General features: G+C 40.9%; 1 protein-coding gene across 1 annotated transcript; it reads left to right on the top strand.

The window, feature by feature from the left end:
• Positions 1–14,514: 14,514 nt before the first annotated feature.
• LOC111921193 (tubulin beta chain) lies at positions 14,515–16,295 on the top strand. The gene is made up of 3 exons (XM_023916757.3): positions 14,515–14,946; positions 15,086–15,355; positions 15,448–16,295. Exons 1-3 carry the CDS (start codon positions 14,550–14,552, stop codon positions 16,122–16,124), a joined length of 1,344 nt encoding a protein of 447 aa, XP_023772525.1. The 5' UTR covers positions 14,515–14,549; the 3' UTR covers positions 16,125–16,295.
• Positions 16,296–16,542: the final 247 nt, after the last annotated feature.

Below are 16,542 nucleotides of genomic sequence, written 5' to 3'. Positions count from 1 at the left end.
TGACGAAGCATCTCGAATGAGGCCTGCTGCTCTGGACCCCAACTAAAAGTCACGCCCTTCCGGGTCAAACTGGTGAGAGGAATGGCAATCTTGGAGAAATCCCTGATAAATCTCCTATAGTAGCCGGCCAATCCTAGAAAACTCCTGATCTCGGTGGGGGATTTCGGCACCTCCCATCTCATAACCACCTCAATCTTGGCCGGATCGACCAATATCCCGTTCTGGTTAACGAGATGCCCCAAGAACTGGACCTCTCATAACCAGAAATCACACTTGGAGAATTTTGCGAAAATCCTCTCTGACCTCAATACTCCGAGAATCTCTCTCAGATGCTACTCCTGCTACTCTCTAGACCTCGAATATACCAGAATATCGTCGATGAACACGGTCACCGACCGATCCAACATCGGCTTGCACACCAAGTTCATGAGATCCATGAACGCTGTCGGTGCATTGGTGAGCCCAAAAGGCATCAGCACGAACTCGTAATGCCCATAACGAGTCCTGGATGCTATCTTCTGGATATCTACATCCCACACTCTCATCTAATGATATCCAAACCTTAAATCTATCTTGGAGAACCAAGACGCTCCCTACAACTAATCGAACAGATCATCGATCTTCGGTAATGGATAACGGTTCTTGACCGTCAACTTGTTCAACTCCCAGTAACCAATGCACATCCAGTGTGAACCATCTTTTTTCTTGACAAAAAGGATTGGCACTCCCCACGACGAGATACTCGGTCTAATAAACCCCTTTCCAAGCAGCTCTTGAAGCCGCGAGGATAACTCCTGCATCTCTGGTGGTGCATGGCGATAAGGCGCTGCCCCCGGAACCAAATCGATGCGGAACTCCACCTGCCTCTCGGGAGGCACACCCGACAACTCCTCAGGAAAAACATCCGGGAACTCATGCACTATCGAAAAATCATCAATCAAACTCGGCCTCTCCGCGACCACTCGTGTATCCATCACATAAGCTACAAACCCGCTGCAGCCCTGCTGCAAACTCTGTCTCACTCTAGCAGTTGAACAAAATGTTGACCCACATCGGGTACCCTCGCCATATACTGTCAACACTCCCCCACTATGGTCTCGTATCGTCACTATCTGCCGCTCGCAGTCTATAACCGCCCCAAATCGGCTCAACCAATCCATGCCCACTATAACGCAAACGTCCCCCATCGCAATCAGGACCAGATTTATCGGAAACTCAACGCCGAAGATCTTAAGTATACATCCTCGAATCACATCAGTAGCATACACTGCTCGCTCTTCGGCTATGGAAACTCGTAGAGGTCGACTCAACGCCTATCGTCGAATACTGATGTGCTGACTAAACGCTAACGACACAAATGATCGACTCGCACCCGAGTCAAATAACACCAAAGAAGGCACAAAATTCACAAGAAAAGTACCTACACATATTATAAAATAAGCACAATATCTCAACTCAGCATAAATAAATGAAAGAATACAAACCAGCCACGATGCCGGGCGCTGCGCGGACCTCCTCCGCTATCAACTGGAAGGCTCTCCCTCGTGCCTTCGGTGCTTCGGCCTTCACTGGCCGACCCTCAATAGCTCGTGCAGTAGCAGGGGCAGATCCCTGTAACAGCTACGGGCACTCAGCCTTCCGATGGCCCATCTGGTTGCAATGCAAGCAAACCATAAATCCCTTGGGGCAGTCTTTGGCTATATGCCCCTCCTTGCCACATTTGTAGCAAGCATCCGACCGACAGACTCCATCATGTCCCTTGCCGCACTTCCCACAGGTGCGCACCTTCTTGCCTCCAGATCTCGAATCGGTGGGCTTAGCCCGCTTGGCTGCCGGCTGAGACTGTACCGGCCGCCTATCCCTCCCCTGAGACTCGGCCTCCTCCCTGGCCTAAGTCTCCAGCCCAATCTCCCTCTTCCGGGCATTCGCCTGGAGCTCAGCAAATGTCCGGTAAGTCAAGTTCGCCACGAACACTCGGATGTCCCTCCTCAAAATGCTCAAATACCGACTCATGCGTGCCTGCTCAGACGACACGTGCTCAGGGCAAAACAACGCCCTCTCGTGGAACATCCGTGTGATCACAGTCACTGACTTCGTCCCCTGCTTGAGGGACAAAAACTCATGTGCCAACCGTTCCCTCTCCACCAGGGGAACATACTTGTCTCTAAACATGATGGTGAACCTCTCCCAGGTCACCTCCGAAATCTCTGCAAGAGTGAAGTTCCCAGTCACAAACTTCCACCAGTCCTTCGCTCCCAAGCGAAGCTGGTTCAGTGCAAACTGAACCCTCAAATGATCCGGACACGAACAGGTGTAGAAGCATCCCTTGATATTAGAAATCCATCTCATCTCATAAATCGGATCCTACGTCCCATCAAACTCTGGTGGCTTTGTATTGTTAAACTCCCGGAACAGAATCGAGTCACCCCCTAGAGGTCTAGCAGCAGCCACAACTGTAGTAGTTGCAACAGCTGCAGCCTCAGTAACCATTGCGTATCTCTCGTCAAATGTCTCAATCAAAGTGGTCTTGATAGACCCAAACATCTCCGGTATCTTTGACTGGATAGCCGCAGCCACCTCCTTGTGAATCATCTGAAGAAGCTCCTCGTCACTCACGCCGCTGGTCTCTGGTCTGTGGCGTGTCACAACCATGATGTCTCTGAAATACAACATAAAAATATCAGAGACTTGCTTAAGTGTACTCACACTCGAAAACTCAACCCTACTTGTTCCTTAGTACCCTAAGGATTCTTACTTGGACTGCGCACTGATCCAGTGCTTCTAGTAGTACGGGCCCTATACTACCTTCCACACCACATCAACATTCATTCCAAGTCCTCCTCTTAGGATCCCATATCACAAGTACTCTACTTCTCGCTAAGCACCGACTACCCTTCAGTAGGCCCCTCATAAGCTCCTCACTGCTACCTACTCACTCACAAGCATCTCATAGCAGCAGTAATCTCCTAGGCTAAGGCATCACAAATTAGGCCACTCTAGTCCTAATATGAATACCTAGCCTACTCTAGCATACATAGCATATCATATCATATCTCATAACACATAACGTAAGGGTATTTTGGGAAATTACCGTTTGGGCGCTGACTGATCGTACACACTGCTTCTTTCTGCTTTCTCAAATTCTTTTACTTTTTAGAAAAAATGGTTCTTGTATGAAAACTTTCTCAAATCCTCAGTTTGAGTTTAGATACGCCCAAAGGTGCATCCGAATCCCTCAAACCAAGGCTCTGATACCAACTTGTAACAACGTAAATTTTCAAAACAATTTTTCATTTTTCAAATAACATAAAAATCATTCAATATTCTCAATTTCTCAAGTTAACAAATGTCATCACGATAAAAACATATCCCAAGATCATAAAACAAATCTCTTGCCAGTGTGTACGGATCATGCCGGCGCCTTCCCGCAATCATCGCTAGTACCTGAAACACATAACATATAACACTGTAAGCATAAATTCTTAGTGAGTTCCCCAAAATACAACATACAACACATATGCCACTCATGGCCATAACTTTATGAGATCTACCGATCCATGTGTCTTAGGGGACTTCCGTCCCAGCTCTGGTAGACCTTCTAGCTCTACCCGTATGACCTTCCGGTCTTCATCATCTTAACCTTCCGGTCCATACTCTGTTGACCTTCTGGTCCATATCATGGTACTCATAACATAACATAGCACATACATATCACATAACAACACATATCACATATTCCACATAACATATAAGACCTACCGGTCACACATAGTTACCACTCTAGGTAAAGTATAGTGAGAAGACTCACCTCGTATACTGTCTAGCAACTCACGTGCTCGGTATCCTTGAACCTCGTAGAAATGACCTAGCCCCACCTAAACATATAAGAAATATTCTCAAATAAATAACGGCTCTCCAGGCTAGACTAGTTCGTTCCCATGTTCTCTCAGAAGGCTAAAAGACCATTTTACCCTTCTAATGGTCCAACAGTCCCAGTGTTGACCCAACCCTAAAAGTCAACGAAAGTTAATAGTCAAACTTTGACCAGACTCATCGAGTGCACATAGGTGACTCGGCGAGTCCAAGCGTTTCCTCTGAATCTTTCTAAACCTCACTCGACTCGTCGAGTAAACCTTCCACTTGACGGACTACATCCGGTCACGAGTTGCGGGGCAACCTGACTCAACTCGTCAAGTCCCCTTATGGACTCGGTGAGTTTCTTCCATAACCATCACCCAATCGACCTTCTGAGGTCAGATCTACTTCTCTAACCTATAGATCTGACTTCCCCAAGTCCAATAATCACGTAAAGGTCAAATATTGACACTCATGCAACGCATTCAAAGCTTCTTTTGGTGAAATGGCTTCTAAAATGGCATCCTAGGTTCATTTCCACCATGGGACAACATAAATATGCATAGGAAATGCTCTCTGGACCTCTAAAGGTCCATATCAAGAGTCTAACACTAAGAGGGACAACATATGCATCAATCAAGCCATTGAAGATGTATAGAAAACCCTAGATTCAAGGATTTGTACAAAACAGAAGAAAGGGTCGATTTACTACCTCAACAATGAAGACCCAAGCTTGAAAACCACAGAATCACAAACCCCTTGACCTTCTCTCGCTGGAAACACCTTCTTCTTTGCAAAATCACAACAAAAGGGATCAAAATAGCTCTCTCTCTCTCTCTCTCACACACACACACACACACAACTTGCTCAAGCTCTCTAGGGTTTCTCTCTCTGGACCGGTAGCCGCAAATGAGGGCTATAAGGTCCCTTAAATAGGGTGCAGGCCCTATTTAAGGTTTCCGACATCAGCGCGGACTCGTCGAGTCCACCCATCGACTCGTCGAGTCCGTTCATTAATCCAGTCAGCAATCACAATCCTACTCGTCGAGTCTAACCGTCAATTCGCCGAGTCCCTCCTTATAACTCAAATTAAACAATTAAAATATGATACCTGGAAATCCGGATGTTACATGCATACTCGAGATAAGGGCAAAGCAACCGCGGATGATGTGCCGATTGTGCGGGATTACCTGGATGTATTCCTGGAGGATTTTCCTGGGGTGCCTCCGGAGAGGCAGGTTGAGTTCAAGATTGATTTGGTTCCAGGTGTGGGTCCGATATCAAAAGCTTCATATCGGTTGGCTCTTCCCGAGATGCAGGAGTTGTCTCCACAGTTGTAAGAGCTGCTAGACAAGGGATTTATTTGACTTAGCAGTTCGACTTAGGGAGCACTAATTCTGTTTTGTGAAGAAGAAGGACGGGTCCTATCGCATGTGCATTGACTACCGGGAGTTAAATAAGGTAACGGTGAAGAACCGTTATCCACTCCCAAGGATTGATGATGATTTTGACCAGGTTCAGGGTGCATCTTGGTTCTTCAAGATTGATTTGCGATCGGGTTATCATCAGATGTGGGTCAGGGATGAGAATGTGTAAAAGATCGCTTTCTGGACTCGTTATAGTCATTACGAGTTCGTGGTAATGCCTTTTGGGCTCACCAATGCTCCAGCCGTGTTCATGGATCTCATGAACCACGTGTGTAGACCGATGATGGATCGGTCTGTGATAGTATTTATTGATGATATCTTGGTTTATTCCAGGACTCAGGAGCAGCATGAGGAGCACTTGAGGGAAGTGCTATAGACATTGAGTAGGGAGAGACTTTTTAAAAAGTTCTCAAAGTGTGAGTTCTAGTTGCACGAGGCGCAGTTTTTGGGGCGCCTTGTCAACCAGGAGGGTATTCTGGTCGATCCAGCCAAGGTCGAGGTCGTGATGCAGTGGGAGGTTCCGAGGTCTCCCTCTGGGATTCGGAGTTTCCTTGGTTTGGCTGGTTATTATTGGAGATTCATCCAGGATTTCTCCAAGTTAGCTGTTCCTCTGACCCGGATGACCAAGAAGACGATTACATTTCGCGGGGGGGGGGGGGGGGGGGGGGGGGGGGGGGGGGCCTGAGTAACATGCAGCTTTTGAGACTCTGAGGCAGCGGTTGTACGAGGCGTCGATTCTGACCCTGCTAGAGTGTGTTGATAACTTTGTGGTTTATTTTGATGCTTCGATCACAAGTCTGGGGGCAGTGTTGATGCAGAGGGGTCAAATGATTGCCTACACTTCGAGGCAGCTGAAACCTCATCAAGCGAATTATCTTACGCATGATTTAGAGTTAGGGGCCGTGGTTTTCGCCCTCAAGATTTGGCGACATTACTTCTATGGGATTCGTTGTACAATTTACACAGATCATAAGAGATTTAGGTATTTGATGGATCATTCGAATATGAATGTGAGGCAGCGTCGATGGTTGGATGTGGTGAAGGATTATGATTGTGAGATCCTTTATCACCATCGGAAGGCTAATGTAGTGGCGGATGTAAGGCGGTCGCGGCTTGATCAGAGACATATGTTTTAGGATGACCGAGATTACTCCATTGTTGGAGCAGATTTGGGAGGATCAGGTTGAGGCTATGAAGGAAGAGCACCGAAAGAGCGAGCGCATTGTGGTTCAGGAGGCTGTTTGGTTATCTACACATCAAATACACTCTAAACTAGGTAGCGGAAAAATCGATTGTGCGTTACATGTGCTCTACAGGTTGCACTCGTTCTTTCTTCCCCCTTTTTTCTTTTGATTTGGAAGATGGGCGTTGCGTTTGGTTCGAAAGCCATGGTTTTCAGTATGTCTCCAGATAGGCCCCCCACTAGTCCGGCTAGCTAGTGAGTGGTTCTTTCGGGCGGGAATCAGGTCGGGCCCTACGGGCGGGCATCCCCCGCAACGCAAGCAACATTGTTCGCCATAAGAGGTCCTTTTCCAAAATATAGAATAGAGCATGGAAGCTTTCTGCTATTAGAGGAGAGTTTTGACTGCAAGGAGCTTGGTTGCTGCAAAGTAGAGTGATAAGCACATCTTCTCGATCGACGAATAGAAAGTACGATTACCTAAGTGTACATGCAAACTATGGATCTATGGTTTCATGCTAATTACATCTACCTTATAAAACATAAATCATAAAGAAGAGAACATACCTCTTACACAACCCTTGATCTCCATGCTTGAGATCTTGATACTCCATGAAGTTGTTTGGATGAGAGGACCCAAACCAGAATCCCTCTAATAGTATCACACCCAATGATACCAAAGAGTGGAATAAAAATAACTAGGAGAAGGCTCAATTTCACAAACCCGAAGAGGATTAGAAATCGTCCCTAAAAGAGAGAGGAAGAAGGGTTGACAAAACTTCACGCCAAGGTGCAAGGAGGAATGAAATCCCAAAGGCCCAATTTATAGCCTTGGATTCCTCCCTAGGTTTTGTACTCCTTCCCATGTGGGATGGAGGCCAACCACGAAATTCACCCCTTTTTCCCATGTGGGATGGAGTATTTTCATCCAACCTTAATTCCATAAGTGTTCTAAAACATTCTTGATTAACTAGCAATAGATTGATGAATATTCAACCCTTTATTTGATTAAAATGTTAATTAATTCCCAAATGTATTTCCAATAAGTTTCTAATTAATTATTGAACATAATAGTTAATAAACTAATTTCTCCTTTATTTATTCTACTCAATTTGGGTCTTGAGGGAAACCCAAAATAACCCTATTATTATCGGAAGTATTACCAATAGTGAATGACCTTGGACACCTTTCCAATAGTCTCCTACTTAGACAAGTCATCAACTATACGAGGACCAATATTTCTCCAATAATCAACAGAGGGTTAGCCATCCAATGCAACTACCGAACTCTTGATCTAATCAAGATTCAACCCTTAGATAAGTGATCAACTATCCCTTAGTTCTAGATACATGTATGAACTTGAGACATGGATAATGGTCAATCTCAGAATTCATGATTATGTTTCCCGATACAGATTTGTGATGACTACATCTGACTACTAAATTGAACTCATCAACTCCATTCACTTTAGATGTCAGCACCAAATCATCGAGGGGCCTATAGATAACGCTTCTCCTATTAAGGAAGAAGGAACAAATAAACTTTGACTACATAGTTTTTTTCTATTTCATCATGTCACACATGGACATACCCTTTATAAATACCAGTTACAGATAGCGTTGGAGTAAACCAATGCATAACAGAATCATAGAGAAAAAATCCACATGTATCTAGGTTTGAAGAATAGAAGATATTATCACCTTATAATTACTCGTGACTGAATCCATGAAGTAATATCTAAGCGTGGGTTGGTCCAATACTCAAATCTCTATTAAGTACTCATGAGTGCTAGCGCAATCTCTATGCTATGTCCAATCATTATGGACAATCCACTAATACTCATGACAATCTTGAATAACTACTTACTTCCAAGAGTATGTCCGATTGTGGACATTTGAGTAAATTAATACTCGGGAAGTGGGTTCCAAACATTCAAAAGGAGAACATGGTGATAAGCTAATTGAAATGACTGAACTTAATCATATATTAAGATCTCCACTTAATAATTTCCATATCAAATTAACATTTATACTGCTTTAAATTCTTAAGTTTAAAACAAACTAAACTAAGAGTGTTTAAGCCAATTCATTTTCAAATATAATTCCTCCTAACTTTGTCAGACTTAGTTAGTGGCATTGGCTTATGGAATGGATCGACAACATTATCTTCCGATATGACATATTGACTATGATGTCTTTACATTCAACTCATTATCAGATGTGTTTGTACTTACTGAGCATGTGTCTTGTGATCTTGTGTGACTTGGGATCTATACTCGAGGTAAGTTCACCCTTAAAGTCACAAAAAACTTCATAAGGACCATTAATGATTGAATTTCAACAAGGATGTCACTAATGAATCTCCTTTTAGTCATATTTTTTTTGTAATTCAACCAACTGCAATTTAATCTAAGTATGTTAAATCCAGTATGGTTTATTTCCTGGTACTCTTCCAAGGTAAAACTTCACCATTTAGAAAAGCACGAATTCCAATTACCAACGTAATCGTCTTTATCGGTGTGGAACTGAGCATCAATGTAACTTTTACAATGATCTCTTCCATACTGTCAAGATCACGTCCTCTTTCCTCCTAAGAAACTTAATAATTTTATTGATCTCGATTTGTTGATTCTTGCCTAATTGATCTAATCCAACTTGTCATGCTCAAGGCATACAAGTCATCAGATCTGGTACATGTCATGGAATATATGATTGATCCCAAAGTAGAAGCATGTAGGTCATGACTCATAACCTCTAGTAGAACTAGGACATTAACATCTCTCATTGTCATGCCATATTTTAATAAGCCTAAACTCATTTTTGAGTTCTGCATGTCAAGTTTCCTCAACATTCCATGTACTTTGGCTAAATCCAATGAATTAATTAGATCTATCTCCATAGATCCTTATTATGTACGTGTGTTGTATCTCCCATGTATATCATAGCGAAGCAATTCGCATACCAAGCCAATATTTTACACTTGATAAGTTAGAACATTGTCTATGTACTAAACAAGGGTGACAACAATGCTCCCACTAGCATTGACATAAATATGGTTTATCTATGTTTCTCAAAATTCAAACTCCTTGAACTTTCTTATTGAAATAGAGATTTCAATTACTCCCACTAGCTTTAACATATATATGGTTTGTCTTTATTTCTCGAAATTCAAACTCTTTGAACTTTTTCATTGAAATAATGATCCCACTTGCGAGATGCTTATTTCAGTCCATAAATGAACTTATTAAGCTTACACATCCTTCATAACCTATCTTGGTTTGATTATATGTTTGTTGGAATCCATGTTTGTCTCTTCTTGAAGATCCAGTCACACATAATCGATAAGTCCAAGTGCTTGATCTACCAAATTTCAACATGCATGGACTGAATCTCGCTCTCTATTTCCTCTTTCCATGTTTTATCCTTTAGGGCCTACCATAGCTTCTGATAGCTGGTACACTATGATTGCTCCATACCAGTGACTCATTTACCTTAGTAATATAAACTCTTAACTAGGTTCATGACGTCCTTTATCAGATCTATAAGGAAAAAAATGAAAAGTACGTCTGTTTCCTTAATATCTTTTTCAATTCCAAATTGAATGCTATGTCCAACTTTAGGCTCTTCGTTGGTTGACTCTCGAATCTTATCAAGAGCAATGTGGCTCCCACTAGCCCTTTTGGAAATCAACTCCCTCTCTTGGAAGACTTCGCTTCAAGCAACATACACTTTGTTCTCAGAAGGATTGTAAAACAATTATCCAAAATGCTTGATGGTTCTCCAACGAGACAACACATCTCTATTCTAAGTTCTAAATTGTCGAGCACTTCACGACAAGCGCAAGCCTCATAATCGTAAACTTCCATATGTGGTAGTGAGGACTAAATCCCACTTCACATACCATAAAGTGTTTCATGAACCTACTTAGTTGGTACAAAACCAAAGGACTTCACGTAGCACTATTCATGGTACAATCCATGAATTGTTAGTAAATATAATTCGACTCATCTAGTACAAAATCAATGAATGATTTATTTATCTATCCAACTAACACTTCCTGGTGGTAGTGTTCTTGGTGGAGATATCTCATGAGAATCTTTCACAATTAATTAGATGATCAATAAAGTTTTAGACCAAGATGCTCGCTATGAGTGTCTCGTCCTATTGCCCAATTGATTCTTAACTTTTCTTTCTGAGAGCTCTAAGCACCTGAAAGGTTCCAGACTCACGTTCATACGAAGTTGGTCTTACCATGTATCATGGTTAATCTAAACAGTCCATTAGTGCAAACTAATTCCAACAGATATACACATTACCCAGTGATGTATTCATCATTTATCTTGATAAACATGATTTACATTTATCATGAGACTCAAGGTCAAATGATATCCAAAATCCGATCTAACTGGATACTTGGTAATGCATTTCTCATTTATGTATCCAAGACTATGATTCCATAAATACACTTCACCCAAACCTTTGGATGTATCTGAATAAGTACATATTGTGGTCAATTTGAACGGTCTGTTAGGTAAACTAATATCAACAAATATTCACAATAGTACATCTTATTCAAATATTCGAATCAACTTTGAACTATTGTTACTATACTAGTTTCATAGATTTCATGACTTTCTTTTAACATTTTAGAATGCTCTACAATTAAATAAGACAAAACTATCTCATGAATCATAGTATAAACAATTTCAATTATTATACCATAAATTAAACATTTGGGAAAAAAGTTGTCTTTTGATCCCATGAATAGTAACAAGAGCTTGACATTCATGATCTTATAATCTTCTCCATGTTTCAGTCTTCTTACTTCATTTTAGTCACCGGACATTTTTGCAAATGTTAGTACACAATCCTTAGTAAAACATTCAAGGATTGGAAGTAATGTTCCAATGGCATTATAAATCCATATATTTGGTTGAACACCAAACAAGGGAGAACTAGTTATCTTTTTATCCTATGGAAATTAGCAAGGGCTCGTGATCCACGATCAAATTTAACTTCTTCATGTTTCAGTCCTTTCCCCTCAAACATAAATTTTGGGCATGTATGCTTTCTAAGTCCTTTCTTGTTATGGAAACAAATTGTTATCAAGACATGTCTCAGAATAATCCTTCCTTTGTCCTTGGCATTTGGGCCTAGAAAGGACCCACACTAGAATCCTTCTAATGGTATCACACCCAATGACAGAAAAGAGTGGAATAAAAATAACTAGGAAAAGGGTCATTTTCACAAACCCAAAGAGGGTTAGAAATCTTCTCTAAGAGAGAGAGAGAGAGAGAGAGAGAGAGAGAGAGAGAGAGAGAGAGAGAGAGAGAAAGGAAGAAGGGTTGGAGAAACTTCAAGCCAAGGTGCAAAGAGGAAAGAAATCCTTAAGGTCCTATTTATAGTCTTGGATGCCTCCCTAGGTTTTGTAGTCCTTCCCATGTGGGATGGAGGCCCAACCACGAAATTCACTCATTCTCCCATGTGAGATGGAGTGATTTTCATCCAACCCTAATTCCATATGGGTTTTAGAACATTCCTGATTAACCAACTATCGATTAATGAATATTCAACCCTTTAATTAATTAAGTTGTTAATTAATTCCCAAATATATTTCCAATTAGTTTCTAATTAATTATTAACCATAATAATTAATAAACCAATTTCTCCTTTATTTATTCTACTCCATTTGGGTCTTGAGGGCAACCCAAAAGGACCTTGTTATTATCGGAAGTATTACCAATAGTTAATGACCTTGGATACTTTTCAAATAGTGGCTTCCTTTGATTATGATAGTCGTGGATTGTTGAATTTGCATCAATGATATTGGGTTCCATATTAGGGAAGTGTGCGACAGATTCTGATAGAGGAGGCTTATTAGCAGGTTAGCCATGAAGAGGTTGTCAAGGCTGTTGATTTGATGTGTCTTCTTCCACAGTTACATGAACCCCACAATAAGATCCTTTTGCTTTGATCTTGCATGGGCATTGCCAAACTTTTCTTTGGCCTAAGGACGCGCTAACCCGTTCGCATGGAGGAGGTAGCTTTGTGCTTTGATAAAGGGTTACGTGGTTCGATTGAGGACATTGTGGTTTGTAGGGCTCATTTCTTAGGGGTGATTCAATGGTGACTTGCTTCATTGCCAATTAGGTTTGGTGGTTCGTGTTATACTCAACGGTAGAGCTTTCCTCATATGCTTTTGTGGCCTCACGAACTCAATTGTGGGTGTTACAAGACCACATCCTACAAGATAGCATAATATGTGGTATGGATTCTAATTATGTTTGTGCTTTGACATGTCTTCATGATACAATTTTGGGCTTTGACTTCAGTCATTTCACTAATACGGACACTGCCCCTCCAAAAGCCCAACATTCATTGATGAGTGCCCTTTTTAGTAAAATTATCCAAGACATGAAAGTTCACTTTGACATGTAATTAAGCAGAAAGCAGTTTTTGAGTGTGTAATGGCACCACAAGCTCAGGATTTTCTTATGACTATTACTATTAATAGCCTTGTCCAACATATGTCGCTAGTGGAGTATCGTGTTATCCTCAAGTATCGCCTTATGATCCCTTTATTTTCGATTGATGAGACATGGCCTGTTTGTCGCAAGGCGTGCTTGGAATCCTTTGGGGAGAATGCAGTTCATTGAAGAGAATTTACGAGTTTCAAGTACTGAGATGATCAGTTACGGATGTTCTTTTTGACATATTTAGGCACGCCAGGTTTCTTCCAAGAAAGAGGCATTGTGAATGTGAACTTTCTGACTGACCCATTAGAAGGAAGATCAACACTTAGATCAGTTGATGTTTTAGTTTTTGGATTGGATGGAACGAAGCATGCATGTGTGGATCTCATAGGGGTTTCACCTCATGTGGGTTGGGGAGTAGGGTTTTCACTGTGAGACAAACTGCTTTAAAAGTTGCATTATGCAAAGTGGAAAAACATGAGAAAACATGCATGAACAATCAACACACGTTTATATATACCTTTTTCATTTGATACTTTTGGTTTCCTTGCGCTAGATGTTATGGAACTTCTCAATATCAATAGAGTTCAATAGTTCATGCATATTAATGTTATGACCTCAAGATCTATGCATACTGTTTTTAAAAGAATTAGTTTTGTCATCCAAGAAGGAGTTGCGACACAATTTGTTTCTCGTTTACCCACTACATTCATGTAAAACTTTTATGTAGGGATATATATTGAAATGAGGTAAGGAGTAATTTTCGAGGATTGAAAAAAAAAAAATTTATGAATTAGATATAATTAAAAACTATATTTATAAAACAAAATTCAAATTTCCATCGAATAAAACAATTTATATAACTTTATACACATTTGAATATACTTCCGTTCAATTTTGCCTCATTGTCAATTATTAACAAATTAGCATTTGAATTACTCCATTTTCCCATAGAAAATGGCTTACGAGTCGAACGAAGTTTCCAAACGGTTCAAAAAACTCAAATCATGTTTTGTCCAAAAAAACTCAACTAAGTTATACTTTTGTTTAATTATATGGAAGTCAAAAAAGAGAAACAGATAAGATGGGTTATTACTATATTGTTGTAAGATCAACGAAGTTTCTAAAATGTTCAAAAAATATCAATCATGTTTTGTCTGTTCAAAAGAACCCCACAAACTTAACATTTTGAACAGACAAAACATGATTAAAGTTTTTGAACGGTTTGAATATTTCGTTGAATTCTTTTAGACAAAATGTTAAGTTCGTTGGGTTTCTTAAATAAACAAAATAAACGGTTTGAAAACTTGATTGAGCTTGTACGTTCATTTTTCTATTCTTATAAATAAATAAAAATTATATTTTTTTAATCAAATTTAAAAAATAAATTAAAAACAAGCATTGAGCGACCAACAAAAATGGAAAGGCGGCGGTTGAGAAAAAAATTGAACAAATAACCGACGACCACAACCTTCTCCGTGAACCCGCGATACCAACGTTAGCCCTTAACTTCCTCCCGCTAATAATATTATGACATTATGACCTCTTCCTTTCACTTCAAATATTCTCCCTCTTCCCTCTTTGGATCCATTGCAATCCCTTCATCATCCCGAAAATGAGAGAAATCTTAAACATACAAGGAGGCCAATGCGGCAACCAAATCGGTGCAAAGTTTTGGGAGGTCATCTGCGACGAACATGGTATTGATCCCTCCGGCCAATACAATGGTACCACCGCCGATCTCCAGCTTGAGCGTATCAACGTTTACTACAATGAAGCCTCCGGCGGCCGTTATGTTCCCCGTGCTGTGCTTATGGATCTCGAGCCTGGCACCATGGACAGCATCAGATCTGGTCCCTACGGCCAGATCTTCAGGCCTGATAACTTCGTTTTTGGCCAGTCCGGCGCCGGTAATAACTGGGCCAAGGGGCATTATACAGAAGGCGCTGAATTGATTGATTCTGTGCTTGATGTCGTTCGCAAGGAGGCTGAGAATTGCGATGCGTTGCAAGGTACATGTAAACCTGAAAGTTTATACATCCATGAATCGTATAAATTATTGGATGATCTCTGACCTTGCAATGACGTTCATACAAAACACCTTATTGATATGATCTCTACCCTTGATGCATGTGTGCTATATTGTGACAGGTTTTCAGGTATGTCACTCGCTTGGAGGTGGAACAGGTTCTGGTATGGGGACACTCTTGATCTCCAAGATTCGAGAGGAATACCCAGACAGGATGATGCTCACATTCTCCGTTTTCCCTTCACCAAAGGTATCCGACACTGTTGTTGAACCCTACAATGCGACACTTTCAGTGCACCAATTGGTCGAGAATGCTGATGAATGCATGGTCCTCGACAACGAGGCTCTTTATGACATTTGTTTCAGGACTTTGAAACTCACCACACCAAGTTGTAAGTAGAATTCATCTCGTCTTTATGTTTAACATGCATGGTTTAATATTTTGATGTGAAGTTTAAGGATTGATGAATTTTTTATATTATAGTTGGTGATTTAAACCATTTGATCTCCGCAACCATGAGCGGTGTAACATGTTGCTTGCGATTCCCTGGTCAATTGAATTCTGACCTTCGTAAGCTAGCGGTTAACCTAATCCCATTCCCACGTCTCCATTTCTTCATGGTGGGGTTCGCACCCTTAACTTCTCGTGGGTCCCAGCAATACATCTCTCTTAGCGTCCCAGAGTTGACTCAGCAGATGTGGGATGCTAAGAACATGATGTGTGCAGCGGACCCTAGACATGGCCGATATCTGACGGCATCTGCCATGTTCAGGGGGAAGATGAGTACCAAGGAAGTAGACGAACAAATGATCAATGTTCAAAACAAGAACTCGTCGTATTTCGTTGAGTGGATTCCAAATAATGTGAAATCAAGCGTTTGTGATATTCCTCCAACTGGGCTGAAAATGTCTTCGACTTTTGTTGGAAACTCGACTTCTATTCAAGAGATGTTTAAACGAGTGAGTGAGCAGTTTACTGCCATGTTTAGGCGCAAGGCTTTCTTGCATTGGTATACAGGAGAGGGAATGGATGAAATGGAGTTTACAGAGGCTGAAAGTAACATGAATGATTTGGTGGCGGAGTATCAACAGTATCAGGATGCAACAGCGGAGGAAGAGCAGGACTATGAGGAAGAGGGTGGTGGTGAAGAAGAGGAGTAATTTTTATGTTCGATTCGGAGAAGAAGGATTGCCCGTATCGATTTATATTCCTATTTGGATTTATATGTTTGATTTCTGTTTGTTAATTTGGATTCCAGTCTAATGACCTTCAATGTACTTTGATTTCTTATGATTTTGATTAATGCAAGCATTTCAATAAGCATTCCCAGATGATAGCTAACTAGTATCTTTGATTCTTTTCTGTATCTGGTTATTCTCTTCTCTTGGTAAATTTGGGTGAGTTATATATATATAAGTATAAGAACATAAGAAGCGTTTCCGTTGGTTGAAATAGGTTTATATTAACACACGCTTTTATCTTTCCTTTATTTTATAAACAATTACAAAAGTCCATTTAGCAAAACATTGATTCAATTTATATCTTGAATTTTGTCATTGCTATTTGTGTAAAGAAGAT

Source organism: Lactuca sativa, chromosome 9 (genome assembly GCF_002870075.4).
Source record: "Lactuca sativa cultivar Salinas chromosome 9, Lsat_Salinas_v11, whole genome shotgun sequence".
Classification (NCBI taxonomy): Eukaryota; Viridiplantae; Streptophyta; class Magnoliopsida; order Asterales; family Asteraceae; genus Lactuca; species Lactuca sativa.
The sequence above is the reverse complement of the archived record's forward strand: the minus strand, read 5'-3'. Positions and strand labels throughout refer to the sequence as shown.

What these genes read in the sequence shown, in the direction of transcription:
- LOC111921193 (XM_023916757.3), top strand. Translation starts at nt 14,550, where the DNA reads ATGAGAGAAATCTTAAACATACAAGGAGGCCAATGCGGCAACCAAATC. An exon ending in GAATTGCGATGCGTTGCAAG is followed by an intron (nt 14,947 to 15,085) that starts GTACATGTAAAC and finishes ATATTGTGACAG; the next exon opens with GTTTTCAGGTATGTCACTCG. An exon ending in GAAACTCACCACACCAAGTT is followed by an intron (nt 15,356 to 15,447) that starts GTAAGTAGAATT and finishes TTTATATTATAG; the next exon opens with TTGGTGATTTAAACCATTTG.